This window comes from Aedes aegypti, chromosome 3, assembly GCF_002204515.2.
Source record: "Aedes aegypti strain LVP_AGWG chromosome 3, AaegL5.0 Primary Assembly, whole genome shotgun sequence".
NCBI classification, from domain to species: domain Eukaryota; kingdom Metazoa; phylum Arthropoda; class Insecta; order Diptera; family Culicidae; genus Aedes; species Aedes aegypti.
The window spans coordinates 233,483,636-233,511,018 of record NC_035109.1 but is presented as its reverse complement, the minus strand read 5'-3'; the positions used below and the strand labels follow the sequence as shown (position 1 = coordinate 233,511,018).

Sequence of the window (27,383 nt, the reverse complement as noted above, 5' to 3'; positions counted from 1 at the left end):
GATTCACTGAGTAGAAATAAGTTACGACAATCTTATTTTAATATGGTTTTTACATTACCATAACAAGGAATACCTCTTTTGTAACAATGGTATAAACAATCTAATTCCAACTTCATTTTCGCAAAATTCACAAGTAGAAAGTAGGCGTTGTGAAGCATTGCATTTGCCACCGAAAAGTGAATCTTGTAGGAGACTGTAATACCGTGGTGAATCAAAATCCGGACGGTACCAATACCCGGACACTCTGATGATATTTGTTTATTATAGGCAAAATTATATGTTAATATGTTTATTTTTATTCATTACTTTTACTTCATAAACAGCTGATCATGTTACATTTAATGATAATCTAGTTACCCTTGCCAAATAATTAAGAATAACAAAAACAAAAAAGTTGTCCCTGTTGAACGTCTTTTCGCCGCGGCACAATTGATTTTCGCGATAGCGTCGACGAACGCACCCTCAACGTTTATTAACTATACTGTATTAACATTATATTATTCGTGCAGTGATTTCAACATAATCGTTCGTTAAGTTATTGTTAACAGTTAAGTGACACCACATTGCAGATCTACAAGATAAATACAAGTGATAAATAGTGAAAACAGGCTGTCCTGTATTAAGACCAAGTGTTTGTAAATCCGGACATTGAATTGAAAAAGTATATTTCAAAGGGTTTACAACATATTTTCCAAGAGAAAGTGCAGGGAAGCTTTTAAGATTTTCAAAACAGAGATCAGAACAATGCAGTGCATCGTTTTATGCAGAAAAACTGAAGTAATTAGTGATGATTGCAGTTCAAATCGCAGAGATTTCAGTACAGGTAACGGACCACTCAATTTGAACAGATTTTTAAGTTTAAACCATAACAGAACACATTCTCTCGACTAATCTTTCAAAATAATTTGAAATTGAGTGCATGTGAAAAGTTTAACACAGTTTAATTTGATAATTACATGTTAAAACATAGCTGTCCGGATTTCGATTCAAAAGTGTCCGGATTTATCGACATGCTTTGCTGCAGGTGTCCGGATTTAAAGACAAGAAATGCTTCATTGTTTTAACTATTTTCAATGTAAAGTCTTAAATTTCATCGTCAAATTTATCATTTTTACTAAGCTCAAACATAAAACTGTTCGTTATGTATCATGGCTCTGATAAATTCCGAAGGAAACCTATCGTAAAAGGGTTTTAAACATTTCTTCCGTCTTAAGTGTCCGGGTATTGATGCATCACGGTATAAGCCTAAGGTAACTTTACTCTTAAATATCCACTGACCATTGAAAGTAAGACGCTGAGATCGATCATTAGGGAACACATGCTAGTTTCGAGAAATTGTTGAACAGACAAGGAAAGTGACCTTTTTATTTAAGGATATATGAACGTAATGATCAATAAATACTTTTTAACAACAAAAAACGAAATTAACTAGAACTACTACTTAACAGCCAATTTTGTTAAGACATGACGACAATTGACATTTAAGATTCTAATCTTACGTAAAAGACAGGAGTAATCAAAATAGCACTTAAATGACAAAGTATTCAAAACCATTTCGACTAAACACTATTAGTTAGGGGTCGTCCATTAATTACGTAAGGGGTTATGGGGGGTGGGGGGGTTTGTGATTTCTTACACGCCATACAAATTATTTTTGATTTTCATACATAATATCTTACCATGGGGGGAGGGGGGGTCTAAAAACCGCCAAAATTGTCTTACGTAATTAATGGACCGCCTCTTATGACACTACTACACTGCCCATAACTGCATAATAGTCACATTCGACATTTTTGACAAATTGGAGTTAGTACCATGGAGAGTCATCAAATGATAAATACTTTCGATCAACTTACTAAAATCTGTGAGATTGTTCTAGAAAATTCGAAAAAAAAAATACCAAGTTGTTTTGTCACATTAGTAATTATAACCGCATAACAGTCACATTGAGATTTTAAATAAGCCTCGTGATGTAATAGCAATGAAATTTCTATCAGAATTATTTTCTGACTATTCACTTCGTATGCGATATGAGTTGTACAGAATATCAGCCTCAAATAAACACTTTTGAGTTTCAGGTATATTTTAGAAATTTAAGTTTCCTCCCATACTGCCATAAAATGCACACTTGGTATTCAATTTACTCAATGCCTACTTTTGTCGAATGTTACAAATATGCAGTTATGGGCAGTACACTACTATTTCAAAAATTCTGATGGAGTTGCTGATTTTTACAATGCTTCCTTTTCTCAGAAGCAAGGGAATATGGGTATTAAAAAAAAACTACCACGTCACAATACTAATAAAAAAACAGTGTTCATGTGGGCACCATAGCCTAGTCCGTCTGAGTATTGGTCCTGGTAGAGGGGAAACTTGGCAAAAGCCAGACCGAGGGTTCAGCCTTGACAAGTTAAGCTGTCAGGCAGCTCCAACTGAATACCAAAAAAAAAAGACAAGGATTGATTTTGAACTTACGGTCACGTGTTAAGCTGCTTATCATGATGTTATATTATATTATTCATAAAAATCCATCATTGCAATTAACGTGGTATCTGAAATCTGCATTAGTTATGGTCAAAAAAAAATCTGGTTTTCAGTTTTTGATGTTTGGTGATGATTAAATAATGAAATATTAAGCCTCATTTTCTTTATTTGTCTGAACGATATAATGCCAGTTCTTGCGTTCAGTATCATAAGGGCGTAACTGCAGTGATCAATTTCTCTTCATCGATTTTCTTTTCAGCTAAATACTCGACCGAGAAAATGTTTTCGATAGTTATTTTTGATTTAATAGAAACTATTCAATTTTCTTCTTCATTCTGCATCGTAAAATGTTCCGATAATCCATTGACTTTCGAGTACTAATTCAAAGAGAAGGTCGATGAAGAGAAATCGATCATTGTAGATACGCCTGTATGATACTAAATGCGAGAGATCTTCTTGTGTTTCCTGGCGTTACATCCCAACTGGAATAGAGCCCCGCTTATCAGGTAAGTATTATATGAAGCTCTTCCACAGCTATTAAGAGTAAGTTTTTTTGGCAACTAATCATTTTTACATTGATATAACGGGTGGCTTGCCACCAAGATGCCTTTCTATTTCCTGCGAAGTCGAGAAAATATCCAGTCCGAAAAGATATTCGACTGGACGGCATTCGAACCCGCCACCCTCAACACACATTTACCGTATAGCTGCACGTTTATATCTACGGATATTTGGGCTCCATGACAGTTCTGACTTGTTAATTAATTATTCAGGACCGTCCAATACTCCGCGACATGTGAACTGTATTCGATAAACAAATATGTAATTTATCAAAACTGTAATAAAATAAGTACCGCCATTTTTATAGCAATTTTAACAATTGCATCTGATAACATCCCACTCACATCTAAGTAGATGACCAGCTCCCACGTCCGAACATCCACAACAAAACACACGGACGCAATGATTCACAAACCCGTCTTATCATTCACTGTCAACGGGAGGCACACGACCGCATGGCGCCAAAGGCCATCGTTCCACTCACCTATACAAGTTTGCCGACGTCAACAGGATTCCCCCTGCTATTGACCCCGTTCGCAAGCCATCTAGCGTATAGCCGTAGAAGAATGTCGCCTTTGAACGTGATGTAGTCGCTAATCAGTTGTTCACGGGAGGCTCGTTGTGTTTGAGTCGGCCGAGCAAATACTGCCATACGTGCGGGCACTTCCCACTGATAACAGCGCAAGACGGAGGTGTTTCTCGTATCTCCCCGTTATTGTAGACTAATTCAAGAATCGGTCAGTATGATTTTTAATTGTCATGCTCCTTCAAGCGATAAGCCTGTTTTGGCTGGGACAAATTCCTACCGCATTGCTATTTTCCGAACATCTCCGCGTTTGGTTCTTTGTGAGGACTTGAGATAATCTTTCTTGCAGGTCGACACCGTGGAGATTGCGCAATCTCGCTGTTGTTGTCGACGGCTAACTCCGCTCAATAACTGCGTGATACGGGACACGCGAACTCTCGAGTACGGTATTTGTTCTATGTTACCAACTCGCGCCTCCTGCGGGTCGAGTTCAATCATTTTAACAGTTTGTTGATTTATTCAACTCAATTTATTTATAGATCGTTTGTCATGCCGAGTTCTGAGCAGAATTCGGCTCCTGGCGATAGGGCTCATGTGCGCGCGGGAACTGGACTTTGTAAATTGCATCCAATTAGAATTGCAAGCAAATTGAATGCACCCCTAGCAGCACTTGATGCAAATTGCAAATCTACTTCAGTTGAGGTACGTAACGTGCTCAATTAAACTTTTGCTTCGGGAAGTTCACTCCGCAAAGGGCTTTAGCTGATAACTAACCAGCCATGGGCTTAGCCAGTTTTTCCGTCAGGGAGGGGGGCGAGCGACCTCAAAAGTTTATTCACATTTTTTTTGTATGATACGCCTCTGCACCCTTTTTGCATTAAACGTTGGACTATAACAGTTATTCACTAGGGTGGGATATAATGATTAAACTCTAAAAATGTTTTGCTCTACCCTCACATTTGTTCATGTAGACCCGTGGTCTATGGTCTTATCCACTGGTGTACTAAACTGACTCGGTCGAAGAATTTTGACACTAGAGCGGGTCCAGATCACGTGGGGATCATACGGGAGCGTGCCCCGCTCAAGTGTCACAATTCTCAGACCGAGTGAATTTAGTACACCGGTGGATTAGACCATCCACTGCTGTACTAAACTAGCTCGGTCGAAGAATTTTGACACTAGAGCGGGTCCAGATCACGTGGGGATCATACGGGAGCGTGCTCCACTCAAGTGTCACAATTCTTGAACCGAGTGAATTTAGTACGCCGATGGATTAGACCATAGAAGCTATCATGAAAATTTGAGCGAAATTCGTCAACTCTCTCGCAGGGAGAACTAAATAAACTTGAAGCTACATCAAAAATATGGGAAAAACTGTCCCAACTACATTGAGCCCCTTGTTTCTAAGCAAATGAATGAACCAAGATAATAATTATCATCACTGGGAGATAGAGGAGAATCTTCTCTTCATCGTTGCATTGTAGGGAACAATGTAAATCCAATCATTTTCTCGGTTACAATAAGGAGTACACTTGATTACCAATGGCTTTTAGAGCGAGATCATACATTTTGCGAAAAATTAGGGAGGTTGTACCCGAACTTGCTCCTAATTTTAGAGTATACGGCTCTATTGCTGCTTATGCTAGTTTTTGGCAATTCAAAATATCGCAATAAATCGGCGTTATTGATAATCGATTCCCTTTGTGCATTTTGTTTGATGTTTTACACATCAACGAGGTATCATTGATGTCTCCTACCGATAAAAACATATGTTTTGTCCCTCCCAAAGCAATCAAAACAAAACAATGTTGGATTGTTGATTTTTGGTTTTTGTTATTTTCTGTTTTATTGTGAAGGCTGAGCAACGGCTCCATTTATCGACTTGGGAAATTCCACATTTGAACAGATTCGATTGGTTGAAGGGATTGAATCCTAAGAAAATTGAGAGAATCTCTCACTTATCGCTCTTTGTAACAATTATCATCTGCTACAACTCACATTAGATCGAGGGGATAGTAGTACATGATAAAACCCCTCTAAACTAGCTCCAAACCTGGGGACCACCCCAGTGAACACACGATCGTATATAATAGGATATAATAGTACAAATGTGGAGGCGATATACGTACATATTGCATGCAGCTTAATGGCGCATGTACGTATATCGCCTCCACTTTTGTACTCATATGCGCTGTCGTATACGAGTTTGTGTTCACTGGGACTATTGCTATCAGATGTTCGGGGATTGTTTATCGATCCACTAAAATGAAACACCAACCTCAATGGTAAAAAGCGAAAAAAAAATGTTTTTATCATCGCTCCTTCTTTAAGGCTCACTGCTCTTATTTATCAAATTTGTTGTAACTTGTGATACATTGCCGATCATAGACCGCTAAAGATACAGTCAACTATCCATAATTCGATATTGAAGGGACCAACGAGTTATGGAGGTATTGAGCTACAGAACACAAAACCAGTGCATATGCGATTGAAAATTACAAATGACGTAACTTTTAGCTCGGAAGACTTGAGGTTTTTCAGTGAGGGGAATATCGTTATGATTTGTTGTCAAATCTGATACCTCAAGAATTCTTTTTCAATGGGTTGCAATCATTAATGGATGTATTTTCGGTGGGGCAATGAAAATTTTCAAAAATGTTTGTTTTGTTCACGTTTTTTGCATGGTGTTCATTTTACCATCAACCGCTGTTCATTTTACCCACATATTGCAGGTAAAATAAACATTTGCATCGCTTTTTGATAGCGATGAAAATATGTGAAAATTTAGCCTTTTAAGTCTGAATCCTTGTCGCTGCTATAGATTACATCCCTATTTTTGATATTGTGCGATAGAACTATAGAAATTTTTCATTTTTCCATCAGAAACAAGATGATTTCCTTAAGGTGTTCATTTTACCACCCCTTCCCCTATGTCCGGTTAGACATCCCGGATCATCCTGAGTTCCTTGTTGTGTACGACTGTTGAACTCTATAAGCATTTAGCACAGTTCATCCAGAAAACTTCTAAGATAGATTCCTTTAGTACTTTATTCAAGAGGTACTCCCAAATTCCTGAAAGTATCCCTCGAAAAATTTTCGGAACATTCGTTCAAAAAATCCGACAAAAATTCCTTCATAAATTTGTCTCGGGATTCTTGGAGTACTTTGTATTCTTGGATTCTCGGGGATATCTACAAACTTTTTCCAAGGTGTCTTCTTTTTGTCAAGATTTCACGAAGTATTTTCTAAGGAATTTCTATACGGTTTTCTCTTTTTTTATTCAAATCAATCTGAGATTTCAAAGATTTCTGATATTTCTTCAGAAATCAGTCATGATATTTTTTCTAAGACTGCCATAACTGTTCCATGAATACCATAAAAATTCCTCAAATGATCTTTTTCCCATGGAAATTCTTTAGAGATTCTTAATATAATGCATGCAAACATTCCTCTTAAAGTTGTTCAAAAATGAATCTGAGAAACTTCTAAAACTTTTTTAGAATTTCCTCCTGCAATCCTAACGGGCATAACTGCTGAGCTTCTTTTAGAACTTACTCTAAAAACTTCTTTAAGAATCTAAGATATCCCACAGTCAAATCATCGAAATTGCTACAGATGGTCATATTAAAATTTCTCTAAGGGTTTCTTTAGAAACTCACCAAAAATAGTTCTCTAATTATTTCGTGAATACAAACACCATTCCATTTTTATTTATATAGAAGATAAAGTGAACAATAATTTCTGATGCAAATCAAAATAAAATACTTGAAGGAAAACCGGAAGATGTACTATTAGTTAATCTCCTGGATTATTTAGCCTTGCAACAAGTCGAAGTTTCTATAAGAACTTTTGGGTATCTTTTGAATAAATTCTTGACATTGAAAGAGAGAGACAGAATTCTTGAATTAAATCCTAGTGATTTACCTGGATAAATTGCTGTAGTAATCGCTGTAGGATTTTTAGGTAATATTATGTTTGAAGACATTCCTTCTATGATCCGAAAAGTAATGCTGGGGAAATTTTCTGGTGAATTTTTTGAAAAATCCAATACCGGAGATAGTATTTTGTAAACTTCATGAAGGAAGTCTAGATATCATTCCGGGAGAAATCCTTAAGATATTATCTAAAAACAACTTAAGGTTAATTACTGGGAGAACCCCTGAATTAGTTGGAAAATGTTTTAAAGAATTTTATTGGTCTTGGAGAATCCCTATTAAAGACAGTGCTTGTAGATGTTCTTAGTTTAATTCCTAGTCGAATTCTAGAGAAAACTAGTGAGAATATTCTTGTATATATCCTTCGAAGATCCTACCGATTCTGTGAGAATAGCAGAAGGAAAATTAGAGGGTATTTTGTTTTAGGTTTTAGAAAAATCTATAAGAGTTCTTTAAAATATTTTCATAGATGTCGAAACTTTGAGCTTAAAATCCTTAGAGGCATTTCCGATATACAGTAATGTCCCGATTTTGTCAGCCCCATGCTGCATTTAGGGTTGACAAAATCGGGAAAGAGCTAAAACAGGGATAAAAAATTTCGACTAGTTTCAAGTTTTAATTCAACTTAAGGACTTAGTTTTACGATTTTGTTAATATAAACATTTTTTTTTCTTCCATTTTCATGTGCCTGAAAAAAAAGAAATTTTATATTTTCAAAGGTACTGCAAAAATTACCAGCAGAGGCTTCAAGAAAAAATGAAAGGAAAGGGATGCTTAAAAATAAAAATTAGAAAAATCAAAAACCAAATTTGATAAATTTGCGAATAAAAATAATCAATTGTCATAAACGTGTTTTGATTGATTTTAGATAGCAAAAAATGATACTTAGATCGAAAAAAATGGGTGGTAGAGGTTTAAGTAGAAGAATTTTTATAGATTTGTTTTACTATAATCAGTAAATGTGCTAACAACGGCCCCCTCTGGGCCGCTACGTCCACTCTCCAGCCACAAACAATGGCCCCATTTACGACAAAAGTGATTCAATTATAAAGAGCACTCATATTCATGGTTAACCACTTTCTTCTCTCTTCTCCTTTGCAGGTAATGGTCCAAGCGGAATATCGCTTTCCTACATGTTGGCAGGCAATTGGCCATATTGGTCAGCAGACAAAATCCAGAGGCATCCGGACGAGTTGCTGAGGGCACGACTGAACTACTACGATTCGCAAAAGAGTCTGGTAGAGCATGACCTCTTCAGTCTAGCGGATGGACTAGAAGGTCGCAGCACAAACCCAGTGTCACTGTTGGTAAGTTGATGAAACGAGCAATGATGGTTGCATTTCGGAAGATAACACATTCGCATTGTATTTTGTCCTTTTCAGCTGGACAGCCTGCAGCATCCTTGCGCTGACCTTGGGATGGATTTACCCTGCATGGTGGAATACAAATACCACCCGGAGAAGGAAGTGAGTATTCGCGCCCATTGATAACATAATCGTGTAATGTCTATCTGAATGCATTTGGACCAACTGGGTTCGGCTTATCTCAACAGAACACCAGCAACAAAGTCTATTATCTTGTCAAGCACGTGATTCAGCGAAATTCTAGTTATAGGTTTAGAACACGTTTTGAACTTGAACAGTGACTTTGTTACATTCAGAACAGATTTGTGCATCCCTGTTGATTTGACCTAGATTCATATTATTTGTATGAGTGGGTTTAAATTAGTATGTTCCCGTATGCAAATAGGGCTTACCAATGATGTCAGATTAAGTTATCATAGTTGACTGAGTCGTAGTAAAAAAAAGTTATTACTACCGTTGTGATTCCCATTTGCAGTCGGTTGAAAGATGGTGATGCAAACCCAATTTAAAACAGTGTTTTGAGATGCACGTTAGCTAGCAAGTCTGATGATGACATTGAAAATTAGATTTTTTATGACCTTTTGCTCATTATACAAGGGCCGATTATAAGTCACGTAGAAATGTCTTACATAATCAATGGAGAGCTCCTTTCATCATTTGTGAGAATATTAAATTTACAACATTATTATCACCCATAAATTATACTGACTTGTTAATTACACTGAATCTATATGACGTACTTCGATAATGAATCAATTGTCCCATTTCTTCAATAAAAACACCGTTATCAGATTGCATATATACCTTAGGCAAACATACTTTTATCTGTTTATCAAACATGGAAAAGCTTACGAAAACAACTACTTTATTATCGATGCATCGAAAGAACATTATCATCAGTGTTTTCGTTTTCAATTCAAATCAACACAACACTTTCCGTAAAAGTCCTTCAAATATGCCAACAAACAACGGACATAGTGAGGGACCGCAGTCACTGTCACTTACAATTAGCATCACAGGAATCACCACCCAGGCGCGTGCATATCCAGCGGATGGTGCGAACGGAAATTCCGCTGTTCTGTTGCGTAAATGGAGCATGAATATTATCGGCACTCGTTGTCACATCTGATAATTAAGTATGCAGACACAGAGTGCCATCCTTCCGATGTGCATCGAGAGCGAAACCGACCGCTACCATTATGGCAATAATTCACATTCGATTAGACAGCTTAATTCAACACGCGCGTGAAGTAGAGCATGTTGAGCCAACTGGTAAGGCGATAAAATTCTCGAATTGGTACATAATACAAACATGGTGCGAAAATCTAAGCTGCGCCAAAATACAATAAGAATTTCAAATTAATCTAATGGTAACATTATTTAAATATTTTCCCTGAATACCATCAATAAATGGAAAATACTGGAAAAGTTAGTTGAATTTATTCTTGTGGGACCTCCAGCCAGGACCATTTATCGAGATATTTTTTTAAAAAATACTGCTGGAAATTCTAGTCTACATTAATTCCACAGCACGCGTCGTACATGTAAAAGATAAAAGACCATTTGAGAGTACTACAAATCTTATCGAGATGCGTTCAACGTTGTTTTGCAATTTCTGAAAATAGTTGTGTAATTATTCATTACGTAACTCATAACAGTTGCGTAATAAAGAAAAGCGTTGCGTAATAAGTAACTACGCAATTGAAATCTGTTGTGGAATGGCTCATTACGCAACCATTTTCAGAAATTGTAAAAGAACTGTGAACGCATCTCGATAAATCTCCTAATACTCTCAATGGGCGAAATTGCACTTTGTTGCGTAAGTTACTTTTACCATAGCTTTTGTTAGGCAGTTAGGAAGCATCTTAGCTATGTATTATTATAAGAATCTTCAAACTTTTCTAATGCAAGCTTTCTTTCATCTCTGCAGATCGACCATCTTGTTCTGGGTCGTGGTCCTCCGGGTGGCTCCTGGCACCGAATGGATCCCAACCTGCGCACCCTTTCGCTAGCCGCGTGGATGTCCCTGCCTGGATTAGCCTTTTCCGAGTGGGAACAGTCCCACCCACCGACGATCGATCCCGTTGAGCTGAACATCGACGGCTCATCCTTAAGCAATAGCCATCACCCGTACCTGCCGCCTGTTGGAACCGAGGAAGGCGTTAAAATCCTCAAATCAAATAATCACCACGGTGCTAGCATTAATCGTAATAGGAAAATACTTATCGGTAGCAGTAGCGTTAGTTCGAATTCTACCATTACCAATGATACATGTGATAGATGTAGTGAACTGAATCGACAGCAGCAGCAGCAAAAAGTGCCCTTAATGTGCAATCGGTGTCGCATCCATAGCAGTAACAACAATAACAACACGACCGTGGAAAATCAAAACTTCCTACGGCAGCAGAATAACAGCATTGCGTATGAAGAACGCAACGGTAAAGTCAACATCAAACTATGCCCACCGAGGCGCAACCTGTCGCTGAAGCGGCAACTTTCGAAGGAGGTGGAAACGAGGGCACTGATCTCACGTGTCGCGCAATACTACGCCAGCTACGTGGACGAGATGAATCTTGCCAAGTATTTCATGAATGATACCATTGTAACAACGGTCCTGCCGCTGGACTTTTCCGCCGTAAGCAGCCCGGTGCCGGAACGGTTGCGCTCCGGACGCTGGATCATTTCAGGGTGAGTATCAGACTTTGCATGTCCGTGGTGAATAATTGTCCTAAAACAGTTCTACTGACTTAACTGATCAATAAAACAGATTTTGGCTATATGTAGGTTTGATAGAGGCAGTATGAGCCATTTAGGTAAAAGGTTTTGAAAAGTATAGCAAAACAACGCAAAGCAATCGTTCTATAAGACTAATTCGTAGTTTTTTAGTTTCTTCTTTCATATCAGGTCTAATGTGCTCAGAGTTGAGTCACCGCACTAAATCTGTTGATTATGATTGTAAATAGCGTGTTGTAAGACAATACAGAAAAAGAAAATATATGAACAACAGTTCTGAACAAATGTGTGCTGGATTTGAGGGCAATTTTAATCATTAAATTTCATACTTGACCGCAAACGCGATAATTTGTGGCTTATCAGCCAAGTAGAAGTTTCAACAACTAGACATTACATATTATTTGGCATCTAATTCTACCAAAAGAGGTGTTCTTTGCGAAAAGTGCTCCACGTGACTTAAATTGAAATCGAATTTAGGTTGCCTTCTGCGTTTATAAGTCGATTTTTTACCGATGGGTGAAATGAGCACTATATTTTGTGAAATTATCTTATACTAGTGGTCCCGGCAAACTTCGTCTTGCCATCAAGTAGGCTGTTCAAAAACGCTATGAATCGTCCCATACAATATGACAGTTCCGTTCACGCTCGTTTTTCCAACATTCCCGGTAAATATCCTGGGATTTTTATACACACAAACACGTCGGAACACTTGACGAACAAAACGGAAATATAATCATTCAAATCCGTTGACCCGTTTGGAAGCCATTTCGTGACATACAAACATCATTCCATTTTTATTTATATAGATAGATAATCCAAAAAAAGCCCTGGGCTTGGGATTATATTTTCCAGGGAGCGATGAATTTTGATAATTGATCGCTGTTGTTAGTAGTTTTGATTAGATGTTGGGTGAATTTCAAAGCAATGGCAACCTTTTTATTACAAAATTTAGATTTTATCTTCTGACCTAAAAATTCTGGTTAAACTACTGTACTATGCAGTTGGGCTGCACTAGGCTATCACTCATCAAAATTACTTTCACTTCGGGAAAATATAATTTCAAACTGGCGAGAAGATTACGAACTGAGGGTGGGTTAGGAGCACAATTAGACCCTTGAATGTGCAATGTGGGGTAGTAATTGGGAATGCCATTGACGGTTTGTAATCTTCTACGAGGTTTTCGAAAACCAACAGGGCGCGTGCACCGGGTTGCGGATAGGAGCAAAGGGAGATCAATAGCATCTACCTAAAATAATAGAACAAAAAGCCGTTCGATGATTAGGTAATGTTTAGCGATCTTCTATGGTGTTCTAGTACTATAAAATTCTTCACTCACTGGGAATTTTGGCCTTGATAATAACAATAGTGATAAAAACATAAAATAATACCTAATACTTGATAAGTACAATGTAGCTTCAATATAGTAATAAATGAAATAAAATCAATTTTCTATACTTGACAAGGTTTTGAAGACAATCAATGAGTGAAAGAACTACCTATTAGAAAAGCCACATCAGCTAAGGCTATACATATACAAATGTTGGTCATAGGGTCATGGCGAGCATTCGGTATGTACGTCTATGATTGATTCTTATCTAATAGGGGCACTAGAAGACCACGCGGACAATTTCGAAACAAATTATTTTTATACATCGGTCTTACGATCCGAAAGGCTCAGCTATGCTGCAAAGTCATTTTAAAAGCTATTCATTACTACTGTTTAATTGTTTATAATTCTAACAAAACTACATAATTAACTCATTACTAATCACTGTTTCTATATTCTCTTTTTCTCTCCTTCTTATCTGTTGCATGATTATGAGCATCACTAATATAACGCATGAGCATGCACAATAAGAATAATTTCAGGATTGAAAGCAGTACATGGATACCTGGATAGAATAGCTTCGAAAAGGGCGCTCAAAATATAATATTTCTGATCAGGGAAGTATTATTATTAAGGGTATGTATGTTTTTCCATTATTAACACTTAGATCACACAAACAAATGAACTAATAATATCAAATATTTTTAAAATATTTTCATTTGAATCAGTATCGTCAATCAGTGCAAAAACAGATAAAGTTTGTAAAGTTATCACCATCGATTGAATTGCGCTCTGTATAGTAATGTTCAATCAGTATCAAAATCTCCTAAAGCGTCGCATTGTGCCACCAGCAGCCCTCATATTGTTATTATTTTGTTGTTTATAAAATTTCTGGAAAGCGATCAGCATATTCTTTCTTACTTGTACAATGGCCGATCTATTTGGAATTTTAATAAGTCAAATCTAACTTCAAAACTCAAATTTAATTGCTCTCAGCACATTTACATTTTGCAGCATTAATCGCATTACTGTGTCAAGTCTTCTCCATTCCCTATACCCTACCCCAACCCTTCTTATCCTTTCCGATGGTGTTCAAGTGGTCCGCATAGACTATTACGGCCATTACCTATCCCTTCCCCCGGCTTTGGACTGACTTGCGCTCTCATTGCCCCACCAAACGCTGCAAAATGAAAATGAAATATAGATAGATAATCCAAAAAAAAATTTTTTTCACTACATTTAAAAAAAAATAAAAAAAAGCTCCGTGCAGAACGACTAAATTTTAAAGAACATTCTAACAGTCAAACATCATCATTCTAAAATGATGAAACTGGAAAGAGCCATTTGTGGCAATATAGACAGGTTTTCTTTTTCTTTGAGTTTAGAACACTGACTTATAACATGCCAAATGATTAATTTCCTTGTTAGGTTGTTGAGGTTGCATATTATTTCAGTTGAAATTTCAAGAATTTATGCAGTTTTCGAGGAATGCTCATTCCACCCCAATGGAGAAACTGCCCCGACTACACCTAGTTGGTAATACGCTTATCTAGCGAATTGGGGGTTGTGAGATTGATTATCACCAAAAAGATGTGTAACTCTTTCGCCAATTTAATTTATTTTTTTTTTCATACAGGTATGAAGAACAAAACCAAATGGAAAACTAGAATAGTTTTCCGATTTTTTTTATATTGAGTCTGTTTCACTCAGTATTTGGCAGCTGCTATTGAATTACTGTGGCGCCTCTAGTTGTCATAGCGATATCAGCCTTTTAATTCGAAAGAATTGTTTATTCAGTGGTTAAAATTTAATGAAGATTTATTCAAATTTGCAAAAGTTATCGAAGAAAAATTTGTAGAAAACCCAACAAAGCCGGTAGAAATGAACGCAAAACTGCTAAATTTTTGAATTCCGACTCAATAATTTTACCTTAAGGCGAAGTAGGCCGTCATTGAAATTTGTACGGGGCGTTGATGATTGTTGCTAATTCATCTCACGAGTTCGAATAAAAGAAAATCAATTGGTTTTGCACTGACACAGCTGAAAAAGTATCAGCATACTTTATGCATGTTAGCGCGTACAGTGATACATTTTCAAGTCAATAAATACTATCAATACTGAGTTTTATCATTTTGAAATGCAAGCTGAAAAGTCATCATTGTTGCCAAAACGAATGACGGGCTACTTAGCCTTAAAAAAAACACCTTCGATGATGACGATGATTACGATGACGGATCGTTGAACGTTAACCCCTCTACCAGCAGCTTCATACTTTACCACAATAAAAATATTCATACCTCGTTAACTTTTTTGTTTCTTGATATTTTTGCACCATTCTCAAAAAACTCTTCTAGTTTCAGAATCTGTGTCAATATTGTTCATTGATCAACTGAATCATGAGAAATCCCAAAATTCCTTGGGGACCGACGCGCAGCAATAACCCATCCATAAATGACGTAGCAATTTATGGGGGAGGGGGAGTCTACGATTTTGCTACGAATCATGCATTAGGTATGGGAAATAGGCTGCGATGGAGGAAGGGGTGTCAAAAATTCGCCAAAAAATGCTACGTCATTTATGGACGCTGCCTAAGCAACGCTCAACACACACAGGAGCTAAAAAACGAGTCGTGCGAAACGAATTCAATTGCTGGAGCCGCCATCACGAGCAAAACGCAAGAAAATCGAATATAATCTCCAAAAAAATATCCAACGTCAAAACTTACTCTAAAAACCAGTTTTTTTTTGAAAAAAAAAATAAAAAAATATAAAACGGTTTTGCGTTGAAACAACTCAGGTTTGAGTAGATCCGCATTGCCGTGTAACCAAATTTCAAATTAGTACACGTGCCACTATACAGAGATAAAGCACCTTTATTCAAAAATCCACAATAGAATCAAAAATTAAGTTTTCACAGTTCTGTCACATTTTGTTATAGGAACTGCGACAGAGATTCATGCAGGAATTCTCGTATGATTTCCTTTAAAGCTCTTTTCAAATACTACTTTAATTCAGGATTTCCAGCAGGTTTGGTTTGCAACTGTCTTTTCAGTGCAATTTTTATCAACGTTAAGGATATATTATTATTATTATTATTATTATTATTAAGGTAATAAGTGTTTTTCTTCTATATCTTTCTTCTTTGCTCTTTATTCCATTCTACAAACATAGGAGTCATCTCCAACTGTTCATATAGTCATTCGGGTTTACAGTAGTCAGTCAACGTTTCCTATCTGAGAGCCAAAAATTGCTTTCGTAGAAGGTGTTTTGTCAAGTATCACTTAAGAAGTGGAGTAATTTGAGGACGTGGAATAAATACAGTTAAACCTCCATTAGTCGATGTTCCATTACTCGATATCGACTCATGGAACCATACTAAAAATCAAATTACATGGTTACTATGATGGTCCCTTCAAGCAGCTTTTCATAGCATTGCTGTTCCATGGCTCGATGTTTCCATAAGTCGATGGTCCCTTCAATATCGACTCATGGAGGGTTGACTGTAAATAAATATCGTAATTTTGGGTTGATTTTTATGGAAGAAAACATCACTGGTTTTTACCACTGGAGATACAAAAAGTTTACAAGAAAAGCGTCTTTCAAATAAAGTTTTTTTCATGAACTCAATCGCACAAAGGTCACGTGAGGTTATGATTCGAATTAATAAGCTGTTTTTGCAGGCGTGATGTTATAGAATGGTAATAGCACAACAATGTCGCGTGAGTGTGAAAATATCAGTATTTTAGAGAAAACATGATCAGTTCAGCTATTTTTCGAAATATCTAACCGATCGAAAATATTTGGGTAACTATCAAGCGTAAAGTATACAAAAAGTAAAAATGGAAACAATGTTTGGTTTAAAAATATTCTTGAAAAAATGGGATATAAGGTAGAAAATAATATGTAAGTACAAGAATTTATGTGTGAAATTCAGTTAGGAAACTCAATTGAAAGCTGAAAAATATTTCTTTTTGTATTTTCCCTTAAAACGTAATAAAAATGCTACAAAATAAAGCACTAAGATTTGTTTGTGCGTTGTTTCATCTTGGAGAAATCGCTCAGAACAGACTTTATTTTTTTTTTCGTCATTCAATACGGAGACTTGTGACAGTAAGTTACTTAATGTCTATTTATCTATCTTACTAATCTTGTGAGGAAAATTGTTTTGGATTGTATTCCCACGTCACATTGGTAGCTGAATAACAGTTTTAACATTAACATCATTTTAGCCGAACAAGCTGTTATCCAGCTATCAATGTTACTTGGGTTGTTTGTATCTCTCAATCGGTTTCTGAGCAAAATTCTGCCCCTATTCGCATGACTGCTCCATGCCTAAAGGGAATCCAATAGAACTGTGGCCAATTATGCGAATAGGGGCTGTATAGGTTCATTAACTACTGTACCTTTTCTTATAAGCGATAAAGATATATATTTTTTTTACATTCAGCTCAAGCATGTTTTTTACGCTAGTTTTGGAAAATCAGATAAATCTTATACCTGCAAAAAAAAAGTTCCATGCCGTAATTACACATTAAAACTTTGCAGGGTCTGTATACAAAATATACATCATTGACAAGCAAAACAAACAACAGCGGACCAAAATGGGATATTGGAGCCGACAAAGATAAGATATTGGAGGTCTTCCAAATATGGGTTCGGTGTGTATGATTAAAGCCTAGCTTATCAAATTTGAATAAAAATAAATATCACTCTATCAAATGCCTTGCTGGAATCAGTATATGTAATCTTTATCTCTATTTTTCTATAGAATCTGATTTAATTTTGCAACAAATACGTACCTAGTCCGTTACAACCTTATAGCTCTGAGCAAGTTCATCTTGGATCCAATGGCTTTAAAGGCCGATTTCTTCTCCCTCGCTTAAGCCGTAAATCACGTTTACCCATACGATTAAACCAGGTTTAAGGTCTAAGCGGTGGTGAAGAAACCGCTTATAAGTCATAAGGTGTGAGAGGTGTGTGTTCTAGCCAATAGTCCAGGTCCGTCCACCGGGATTTCTGTTTTCTCCATGCTCAAATTTAGCATGGCTCATTCTGCCCCATATTGCCCCCATCGCCCTACTCAAACAATAACTTCCTAATGCAATAATTGATCTTTTTTATATTATTTGTAATAACGTATATGTTTTACCAATTGCAGATTCGATCGCTTAACCAACAAACAATTCACGGTGGTATGCAAGAACTTGGTGATGGCAAACGGAGCCTCGGATCTAGCCAACCGGTTGGGCGTCAAGGGCGAAGGTCTCGAGATGCCTTGGGTGACCTACGAGCTGCCCCAGTTGGAGCATGCGCTGGAAAAGATAGACGACGAGGCACGGTCCCAGTTGAAACCGGTGCTGATTGTGGGCGCAGGACTGAGTGCCGCGGATGCTGTTACCATTTGTCGGTCATCTGGTATCCCGGTAATTCACGTGTACCGCAACCGAACGGCTGGCCTGGACAAGATGTTACCGGGTAACGTTTACCCTGAGTATCACGAGGTGCATAAGATGATGAAGGACTCGAACCGGAAGTACGATTTGTACACACCTTTGCCCGAGCATACGATTGCAGACCTGACGCAGACGGTGAGCAGTGAGAAATCTAACTCGCATCGAGTTATCGTGCAACATTTGAAGACGGGCGAAAAGCGCGAACTAGAAGTGTCCTTCTGTGCTATACTAATCGGATCGCGTCCCGATCTCAGATTCATAGCAGGACTTACAAAGGGATCATCAACGTTACAGAATGGTTATGAGATAAATTTTTTGAACAGGCTTGTCGCCAATAAGGAGGATTTAGAGGATGCACCATGTGAAAACAGGAGTCCACAACCAGTAGCCGTTTGGTCCATCACAGAGCAGCTATTATCATCAAGGTTGGGGCGGAAGCTGTTTTGGTTCAGGAATATTTGTGCCAAGTGTCGCCATTTGAATGTTTGTGAACGAGGACGCTATAAGCACTATCACCAGCCAGGAACAGGTGAAATGAGAAAGGCTGTAAATTGCAATCATAACATCAGTTTGCTGGATAAAAACTGTGAATGTTCATTACCGGTGGCCAGTAACATCAGTGACCATAATGCCAGCAATGCCGGTTTAGGACTTGGCGAGGATCCAACCAAACCGATAGACTGTAAAAGTAACCCAATCGATGTAGACAAGTATACCAACGCTGTGCTTCGGTCCCCTTACAAGGGATTGTATGCGATGGGCCCATTGGTTGGCGATAATTTTGTTCGATTCATCCCCGGAGGAGCACTCAGCATTACATCGGCGCTGCATAAACTGACCGAGAACGATTGATGTGTTCCGGGCAGTGCAGTGAGGGTGCTCTTTGTTTGAGGTGCTTGATTTCTGGAATATGAAATTGTACCTCGTCCTTTTGTTCTATCGACCTGTTGGTCTAGGACATTTGGGATTTTGTTTGGGTAGGCTGTTTCGATCCATGCGATTTGGAGCTTTTCATTTGAGAAACAGTGTTGTTGCGTAACGCAGCGTTCGCTGCAACAAATTCAATTCACGCCAAAATAGCGCTGGGGTGTTATTAACATCCGAGACACGAACCTTTGTGACGCTACGTATTTGAACACCGACGTTACGTGCGATTTAGTTGAGGGATGTCCCTATTTATTTTATTTAATTGGAAATAATTATTATACTATGATTTTATCATCGTTTTTTTTATTTTGAGATGCATTTCTCACCATGACAATATTGTTCAGCCCTGAAACATTCCCATCCTCTTTAATGAGTGCATGTTTCGTATGAAGCGATGTTTTCAGAATGCTATATACGCTTGTTTTATGATACGAATTCAAATAATATCTGTTGTATTCGCCAGTTCAAACCCGAAGATTGTTACTAATGTAGAAGTTTTGTATACGGTAATCCAGGAATATTTTGCTTTGTATCTGACCAACAACCAAGAAACAAGGTTCTAAAAATCTCGAATAAAATTCACAGCACATTCTGAGGAATCCCGCTGTTCCTTTAAAATAGATTCCTTCCCAAGCCTTCTGAATCATTCCCTAAAACAGCCCGCCAGTATCACCCGAAATGTTAACAATGCCATACCGATCAATTAAACAACTTAATAATATCAATCAATTGTATCAATTAATTTAGTTACTTTCTAAACATTGTTCCAACCACCGTTTGTCCTAAGTTCAATATTGTAACAGCAGCTTTCCTCTGCTGACATCGCAGTACTAACTAAACTAAATTTGTGGAACCGAATAGAGACTGATTTGTATATTTGAGAATAGCTCTAGCTCTTAGGAACAGAAATGATCAAATGGACAGCGTAACTCGGAAAATCAACGCGGAAAGCGCCTGAAATTCTCTCTCTCTCTAGTACCAACTTTATGGTTCATCGAAATAGTGTCCTTCTATGTCCATTTCCTCATTGTTTGGATAGGTACCTTAACGAAGAAAATTACTCTGCTTGTACAACAGGCGATTACTTCTTACGTAACTTATTACAAGAGTGTTTATTGCGAATATAGGTTGATAAGCGTTCATAACAATACTTAATATTCTACAGCTTTATAGTCATAATCTTACAACATCTTCTTGTTGAGCATTTGTACGAGGTTCATTCATAGAATAAAAACACTCGTACAGACGTCCGGAACAAGTATGTGTTTGTTTTGCAGTTCGGTGCAATGTTCATGAAAATTTTAAAAACAAAAATGAATACCATATATATCAAGGCAATTAAACAGAATCAAACAGGGTAGACTTGAAGTCCAATATAAATAACAAGTTCAATTTTAGTATCTAGTGAAAGAGTACAGTTGTTTGCCTTTGTTAGGGAACCCGAAGTTGTTCTACCTTTTTTGTGGATATAAAACTGTATTAAACTGTTCAAATTTGATACAAAATGTACGGTTGTTATATTTTTGTCCTGCAATATACTTAGTTTACTGTTGCAAACAGTTTATGCGTACACTTTATTTGATATCCGAAACATTCCATCATATGGTATTTTCATCTTGTAAAATAAGCGTATCAGTATCATTCCAAAAAATACATTCATTTCTTTTATCTAGGTGTTCTTTGTTAGAAAACACTATCATCATAATTTGGTAAAACTAATTTAAGGATTTATTAACATTTTGTTAACAACATAGAACAACGTAGAAGTTGAGAATTTTTACAGGTGAGTTGAAATGTTACATGTTTATAGAAGAAAAAAACGCTTTCAATTGACTAGATATGTAACGCGTTCATCGTGACAATAGAAGATTGCAACGATTTTTGTCTTTATATGAATAATTATGTTATTCGACATTTGTTCCAATGTTTCAACATTGAATATTCTATGTAACTCATTAGTACTGTACCAGCGAGGCTATTTTCCAACCTCAGATTTTGGTCGAGTTACATCGCACTGCACTCCGCCCGCCTGGCTATAGCTATAGCGAATCGATTGATGAACGCTATGAGTATAACCGTTATCAACACACCAGTTCATGGTACCTAAAAGGTTAGGACTACAAAACGTCACGTCTATAATCGATTCTGCATCATTTCTGCGGAAGGTACTCACTGTACCCATATTTGCCAGCTCTACATTAAATTCGGTAAAGGATTCCAACAATAGTTTACCTCTTTGGTTGGTGCAGCAATTACCCCACTTCACTGTCCATGCATTGAAGTCACCAGCTATTACAACTGGCTGCCGATCAGTCAGCTCGGCTATCATCCTGTGGACCATGTGGGAAAATTCCTCAATCGACCACCTTGGGGGCGCATAACAACTGCAATAGAACACGCCGTTCATTTTTGCTATCGCAAAACCGTCATTTGAGATAGAGACTACTTCTTGGATTGGGTATCGTCCTGTCGTCCCTATAGCTGCTAGCTGTTGAGATCTATCCGTCACCCAGCTCCCGTTGTTGGCTAGTATGCGGTATGGGTCCGATAGTAACACTACGTCGGTCTTAGTTTCCAAGACTGAGTGCCAAAGCAGCTGCTGAACTGCATCACAATGGTTCAAATTCAACTGTGTTACTTCCGTTTTGGCTGCTTTGATTCTCCACTTGTGCCTGAACATTTGGGTTCGCCCGTTAAGTGTCCGTTGTCTGCTTTGTCAACACATTAGACACTTAGCGATTTTCTTACAATCGCTTGCCCTATGGCCTTCGGTGCCGCATTTTCTGCACAGCTTACCTATGTATATTTGAGGGCAGCCGAGACCTCTGCTTCATCGGTAACCTCATCCAGATTTTTACGCTGGAGGGTCACTTCTGCAGTCAGGGATCTTACATCAACCTCGTCGCCAAGTACTTCTTTTGCTAGTTGCCTATAGGCTGCACCCTTTTGCATGGCGTCCTTCTTTAGGACTAGGATCATTTCACCAATCATTCTTGTCCGCCTTATGCTTCGCACATCAGCGCCCAATGGCGATAGCTTCTCCGTGCTTCGCATTGCCTTCAGAACCTCGGCGTATTTCGCCTTCTTCGTTTTGAAAACGAGGGCCTCGCCTTAGTTCCTACTTTTCACTGTTTTAATTTAGGATTTTCCTTGGTCGCCGTTTCCGGTTTTCTCCTTTCTTTCTTTTTTTCGACTCGTATTCATAGGTTGCTAATGATTTGCGCCCATGGTTCCTGTGGAAGCACTGCCTGGTTCGGGTTATTCTTGTCTTTCTAGGTCTTAGACGTGGTGTTGGCCTCTCCACTGTTGCCATGTCCTATTGATCGCAGAGCTCGGCTCGTGCCAGCTTTTACGCTCTGGAGGACAGCCGCGTAGGTCACTTTTCCCTTAGCAACCATGCATCTTTTCGCAGAGTATTCATCTCGGAAAGCCCAAACGCGTTGCCCTTTCGCATCGCGTATCGAATAATGTCTTATATATTTGCGTTGCCTGTGAAGGAAAATACTTCAATCTGACACGCTATCGTGTCTATTTTGCCATCTACCTAGTCAAGTTGTGCCTTGGCTTTCTCATAGTTCTGCTTTGCAGCTACAGTGACTCAACCTCATTTTCGTACGGGGCACTGTTTCCATATCAATTAGGTTTAAAACTAATAAATGATTTACGGACTTCGATATACTTTATCAATTACGAAGGTCGTAGGTGTCATCTATTACTCGGCAATCTTAATCATATTTATTCGCTCAAATCTTCAGAATAATGGAAAAGTATTGAATTTGTGTCTAAAATTGAGCCAATCCCATATTCGTACACCTTACAAAAGTCAAACATACAACATCCAAAACTAATTTTTTATGTGCTAGATGATTGCTCAATATCTTTATTACGTTGTTCAGATGTATTAGAGTACATTTGGAAAAAATATAAGCGGACATATTTGAAACTTAAGAAAATTTAAGAAAAATACCTCTTTTCCAATGTTTTTTGCTAAAAATAATCTAGTAAGTCGAAAAATAACGTAATTTTTCCAGGTTCACTTCATTAACAATTATTACTACGAATACTGAACGAGTTTCAAAAACTTATTATCAGTTTTAGAGTACTTACGAGTGGATATCGGTATCTCATACTTCACAATCTTAGTTAATATCACATTTAGAAAAAAATCTAAAACCAAAAATTTTAGTCAATTACTTTCAGTTAAATAGATGTACATAATCCATAGTTAATGTTCCTATCTAAAAATTGCGCAATTATTATTATCATTTCATATTTTACTACCAAACATTATCATAGAGATTGATAGAATAAATATTATTGCCGTAACCGCAACACATGCGTTATTTGAAGTGATGAAAACAACACGTTATATTCTAGTAAAAAGTATATCAATGCTCTCCGCCCACTCGGAATATTTTGTATTTTTATTATAAAATAAATAAACCGCAGAATAGGGTCATATTTTGAGTATAATCAGAATAAGAATTAAAAAATAATTGAATATTGGGATAACATCAATCATGTGAAGGTATGTACAGCATAGTGTAGGGTACTTTGTTGTAAAACGAAGTTCTTAGTTAAAATTATTTCTGCTGACAAGTTTGAAACTAATTTTTTTTTGCTTTTTTTTATTGAGGGATTTTCTACCGTAGGCAGGTTCATCCCCAGTTTGATAAGCAGGACGAGTAAGAAGGACTCGCCTGAAAAAACTACAAAGTATTTTCAATTAATTTTAGGCTCTTAACACAGTTATTACTTAATCGTGGGACATTTAAAAAGACAATAGCCACATATTAAAAGATTGCATCACAACAATTAAGGGTAGTCACGGGACTACCAAAACATGAATTGAAATAAAAGTTCAGAACGGACGATATCCGAGGTGTTTGAAAATCACGAAGTAAAATAAAGCAAGGTTTGCCGCAAAACACTGACTCAAGATGTCAAGGAAAACTAAATTTTAAAGTACAGTCCGGCTTCTTTGATGAAAGATATTATCGATGCAGTCGAGGTTGGGTCGTCTCCGAGAGCGTCTCGGATGCTGACTGAAATCCCGTTCATCTGCCTGGAATTTTCGTAAAGCGGGCATACACAGACTATGTGTTCAACTGTGTTGTTTGTTTCGCAGACCTCGCAGATTCGGTGAAAACGTGTCCCTCCAAGATCGTGGGAGACCCTCGTATGGCCGGTTCTCAGCCGGGAGATGACTTTCTGGTCCTTCATTGACTTGGTATCTGTCCAAGCATCGACACTTCTTTTAATTTTCCGCAAGTAGGGCCCTCGCGCGTTAGTCCACTCAGTCGTTGATTTTACCCAACGTCGAATATCGGCCAGGGGTACTGTTGTTGTATACCGGCGGCCGGAAAAGCCGGAACCTGCAAGGTGATCGGCTCTACTATTACCGGGAACGCTACAGTGCCCTGGAACCGGGGAGCTTCCTGGCGGGGAGCTTCCGATTGGAGAGCGAAGAAGCAACTTGCTGAGTCGGTGATTATGACGATCGGGTGGGGAGTTGGCTTGGTAGCAGCGTAAAATATAGCCGCTGCTTCCGCGGAAAATATTGAACACTGTTCGGGAAGACCTAAGCTTACTGCGAGCTCGTCATCCGCAATACCTATTCCAACCCCTTGAGTTGAGAGGGAACCATCTGTATAACGCCGCTGATGTGTCGTATAATCGGACCGTAGGAGCTCGGCGACGGATTGTCGCAACCGTGTTGATGAGTCTCCTGCCCTGAAGTTGTCCTTTATTCTGCCGTCGAATTTTAGAGAAGAGTGGCGCCAGTCACGGTCACCATACCAGTGGATCTTGGCGACAGGAGGGAGCGTCACGCCGGCTATGCTGTCAAGCAGGATGTCGGCCTCTTCTAGGAGGCGGGTTCTGTCGTTTCCAGCGGTCCTCTCCGCAAAAGCGGCTGCTTTCGTACAAAGTGTAGCAGTGATCAAGTAGCGGAAGGTAAGTAGGCCAGCCTCGACGCAGGCTGCGTCGGCTGGAGTGGACGGTAGAAGACCCGATACTATTCGTATGTAGCGGTTATAAATGGGAGACAGTGTTTCAATCAATCTGTTCACCGTAAGGAAAGTGGTTTCTAGACCATAAAACAGTCGACTGTCAATGAGAGCGGCGGCGACACGGAACCGGATACCTCGGTTGTTGCTGCGGTGCGGTCTCGAGAGAGATTTCAGTAGGTTCAGGCGGCTACGACAGTTGGCTCTGACTGCTTCACAGTGGGGCTTGAAGGTCAGGCCGCGGTCGAAGATGACTCCAACAGGTCTTACGAACAGGTATAGCTGGGTTGTTGATGACGATCGGAGGCCCACTGATCCTATGCCCGGATGAGCATATGTGGCATCGAATGCTCTTTGGAGCCGACATGAAGAAACCAACGGAGGCAGCCCATTTGGCTACTCGAGAGACGGCTGCTTGGGCTTTTCTGCGTGTAGCTGCAATTGAAACTAACCTTTTACTGTTGTTTAGAACAAAAATTCGGTTTAAATTGTTTGAAAATAACATTTCAGAAGAGTTTTGAAATTATGACATGATCATTTTCTATACTCAAGGAGGATAAATTTTTTTTATGAATTCTGTAAACTTAATATTTTTTAACCAAAACTCTTTAAGTGCTTATGAATATATTTTTTAGATTGAATTCTACAACAAAAATTAACGCTATTGTTAGAATTATTGAATTTTATAGCAAAAATCAATGAAAAATTGTATTTCTAAAAATTTTACCTAAGTTTCATATATGTCCGCTTATAAATTGTCCAAATGTACTCTACTACGTCTAAACAACGTAATATAGTATTGAACAATCAAATAGAGCTTTAAAATTCAGTTTGAAATGTTGTATGTTTAAGTTTTGATAGGTGTACGAATATGGGATTGGGTGAATTTCAGACACAAATTCAATACTTTTCCATTAATCCAAAGATGAATGTAAATGAAAACATTTTATGACTGTCAAATAATAGATGACACCTATTGTCATCAATATAGATAAAGCATTTCAAACTCAATATATCATTGCATAGTTTTTTACTCACTTGATGTGACGCCAGTGTCCCGTACGAATATGAAATTGGGCCACTGTAGGACAGATTATCAAAATTGACTTGTTTTCAAGTCCTTGCTGATATTGCTTTTGCTCTTAACAAACTCGATGATGACATCGAGTTGCTCAGTAGCCACCTGCATTTTCGAAGGGTACTCCCTATTGTGATCCATGGCCTGGATTAGTCCCGGGCCATCAATCACCTCACATATGTTGCACTGGAGCAGCTAGTGCCTGCCGTCGTCGCAATGTCTAGGCTTTTGTCCACACTGTTCTAAGTTGATGTTGGTCGCCACCTTTCTTGGCGGGGACCTTAGCAGGTTACTGATGGGACCAGAAGCCTCTTCTTCACATTCCGCTAGTTGTTTGTTTTGATGGATCATCTCTAATGGATCATAGTGGTTATCACGCCCAATGGTATGAGTGCCCTAGTGTAGATGTAGTTGTGAACCTTAGAGGAAAACAATATGCACTCAGTCTAGAAAAACACCCAGAAACCGGGTGTAAATATTTCAAATTGGGTAATATTTCCATATGCATTTTGATGAGTCTGGAAAGTGTGTGCAAGTTTCTTTGAGGAAAACAAAAACAAACTGTGTATGACGAGCGTATGCTAGTCTACGTGTGTTCAAATGTCACTAAGCTCTATTGAAGGTAGTTTTTGCAAGTGCTCCCCGCATCAAAACAAAGGCGCCACTACTGTATATGGGATTTAACATTGTGACAGCATTGCTGTTCTGTCAAACACACAAGACTACGGTGGCGCTATCTATGCTTTCCATAGCGGCCGTTTTCGTTATTTTAATGATCCATTGGTCCCCCTAAGAGCCGTTATCCATTTTCGCTGGAATAGTCACCTTTGTGATCCCATTGTTATCTATGCAAGCAGGGAGGCCATGCTAGGGTTGACATAGTCCTTCATGGGGTACTATGTTCGGAGCCGAATCGGCACAAGTCAGGTAATGGCATCTGAACCTACTCCCGCCCAGTTTTAACAACCAGGCTACGGATTTGGAACGT

General features: G+C 38.3%; 1 protein-coding gene across 5 annotated transcripts in view; it reads left to right on the top strand.

Annotated features, from left to right (window-relative positions):
* LOC5576242 (oxidative stress-induced growth inhibitor 2) overlaps window positions 1-20,868 on the top strand; it is a 138,485-nt gene extending 117,617 nt beyond the window's left edge. For all 5 annotated transcript variants that reach the window (XM_021853288.1, XM_021853291.1, XM_021853293.1 and 2 more), the window contains 4 exons: window positions 8,608-8,813; window positions 8,889-8,972; window positions 10,801-11,558; window positions 18,088-20,868. In XM_021853288.1, coding sequence (XP_021708980.1) covers window positions 8,608-8,813; window positions 8,889-8,972; window positions 10,801-11,558; window positions 18,088-19,234 — 2,195 coding nt within the window. In that variant the 3' untranslated portion in view covers window positions 19,235-20,868. The remainder of the gene's footprint in view (window positions 1-8,607; window positions 8,814-8,888; window positions 8,973-10,800; window positions 11,559-18,087) is intronic.
* The last annotated feature ends 6,515 nt before the right edge of the window (window positions 20,869-27,383 follow it).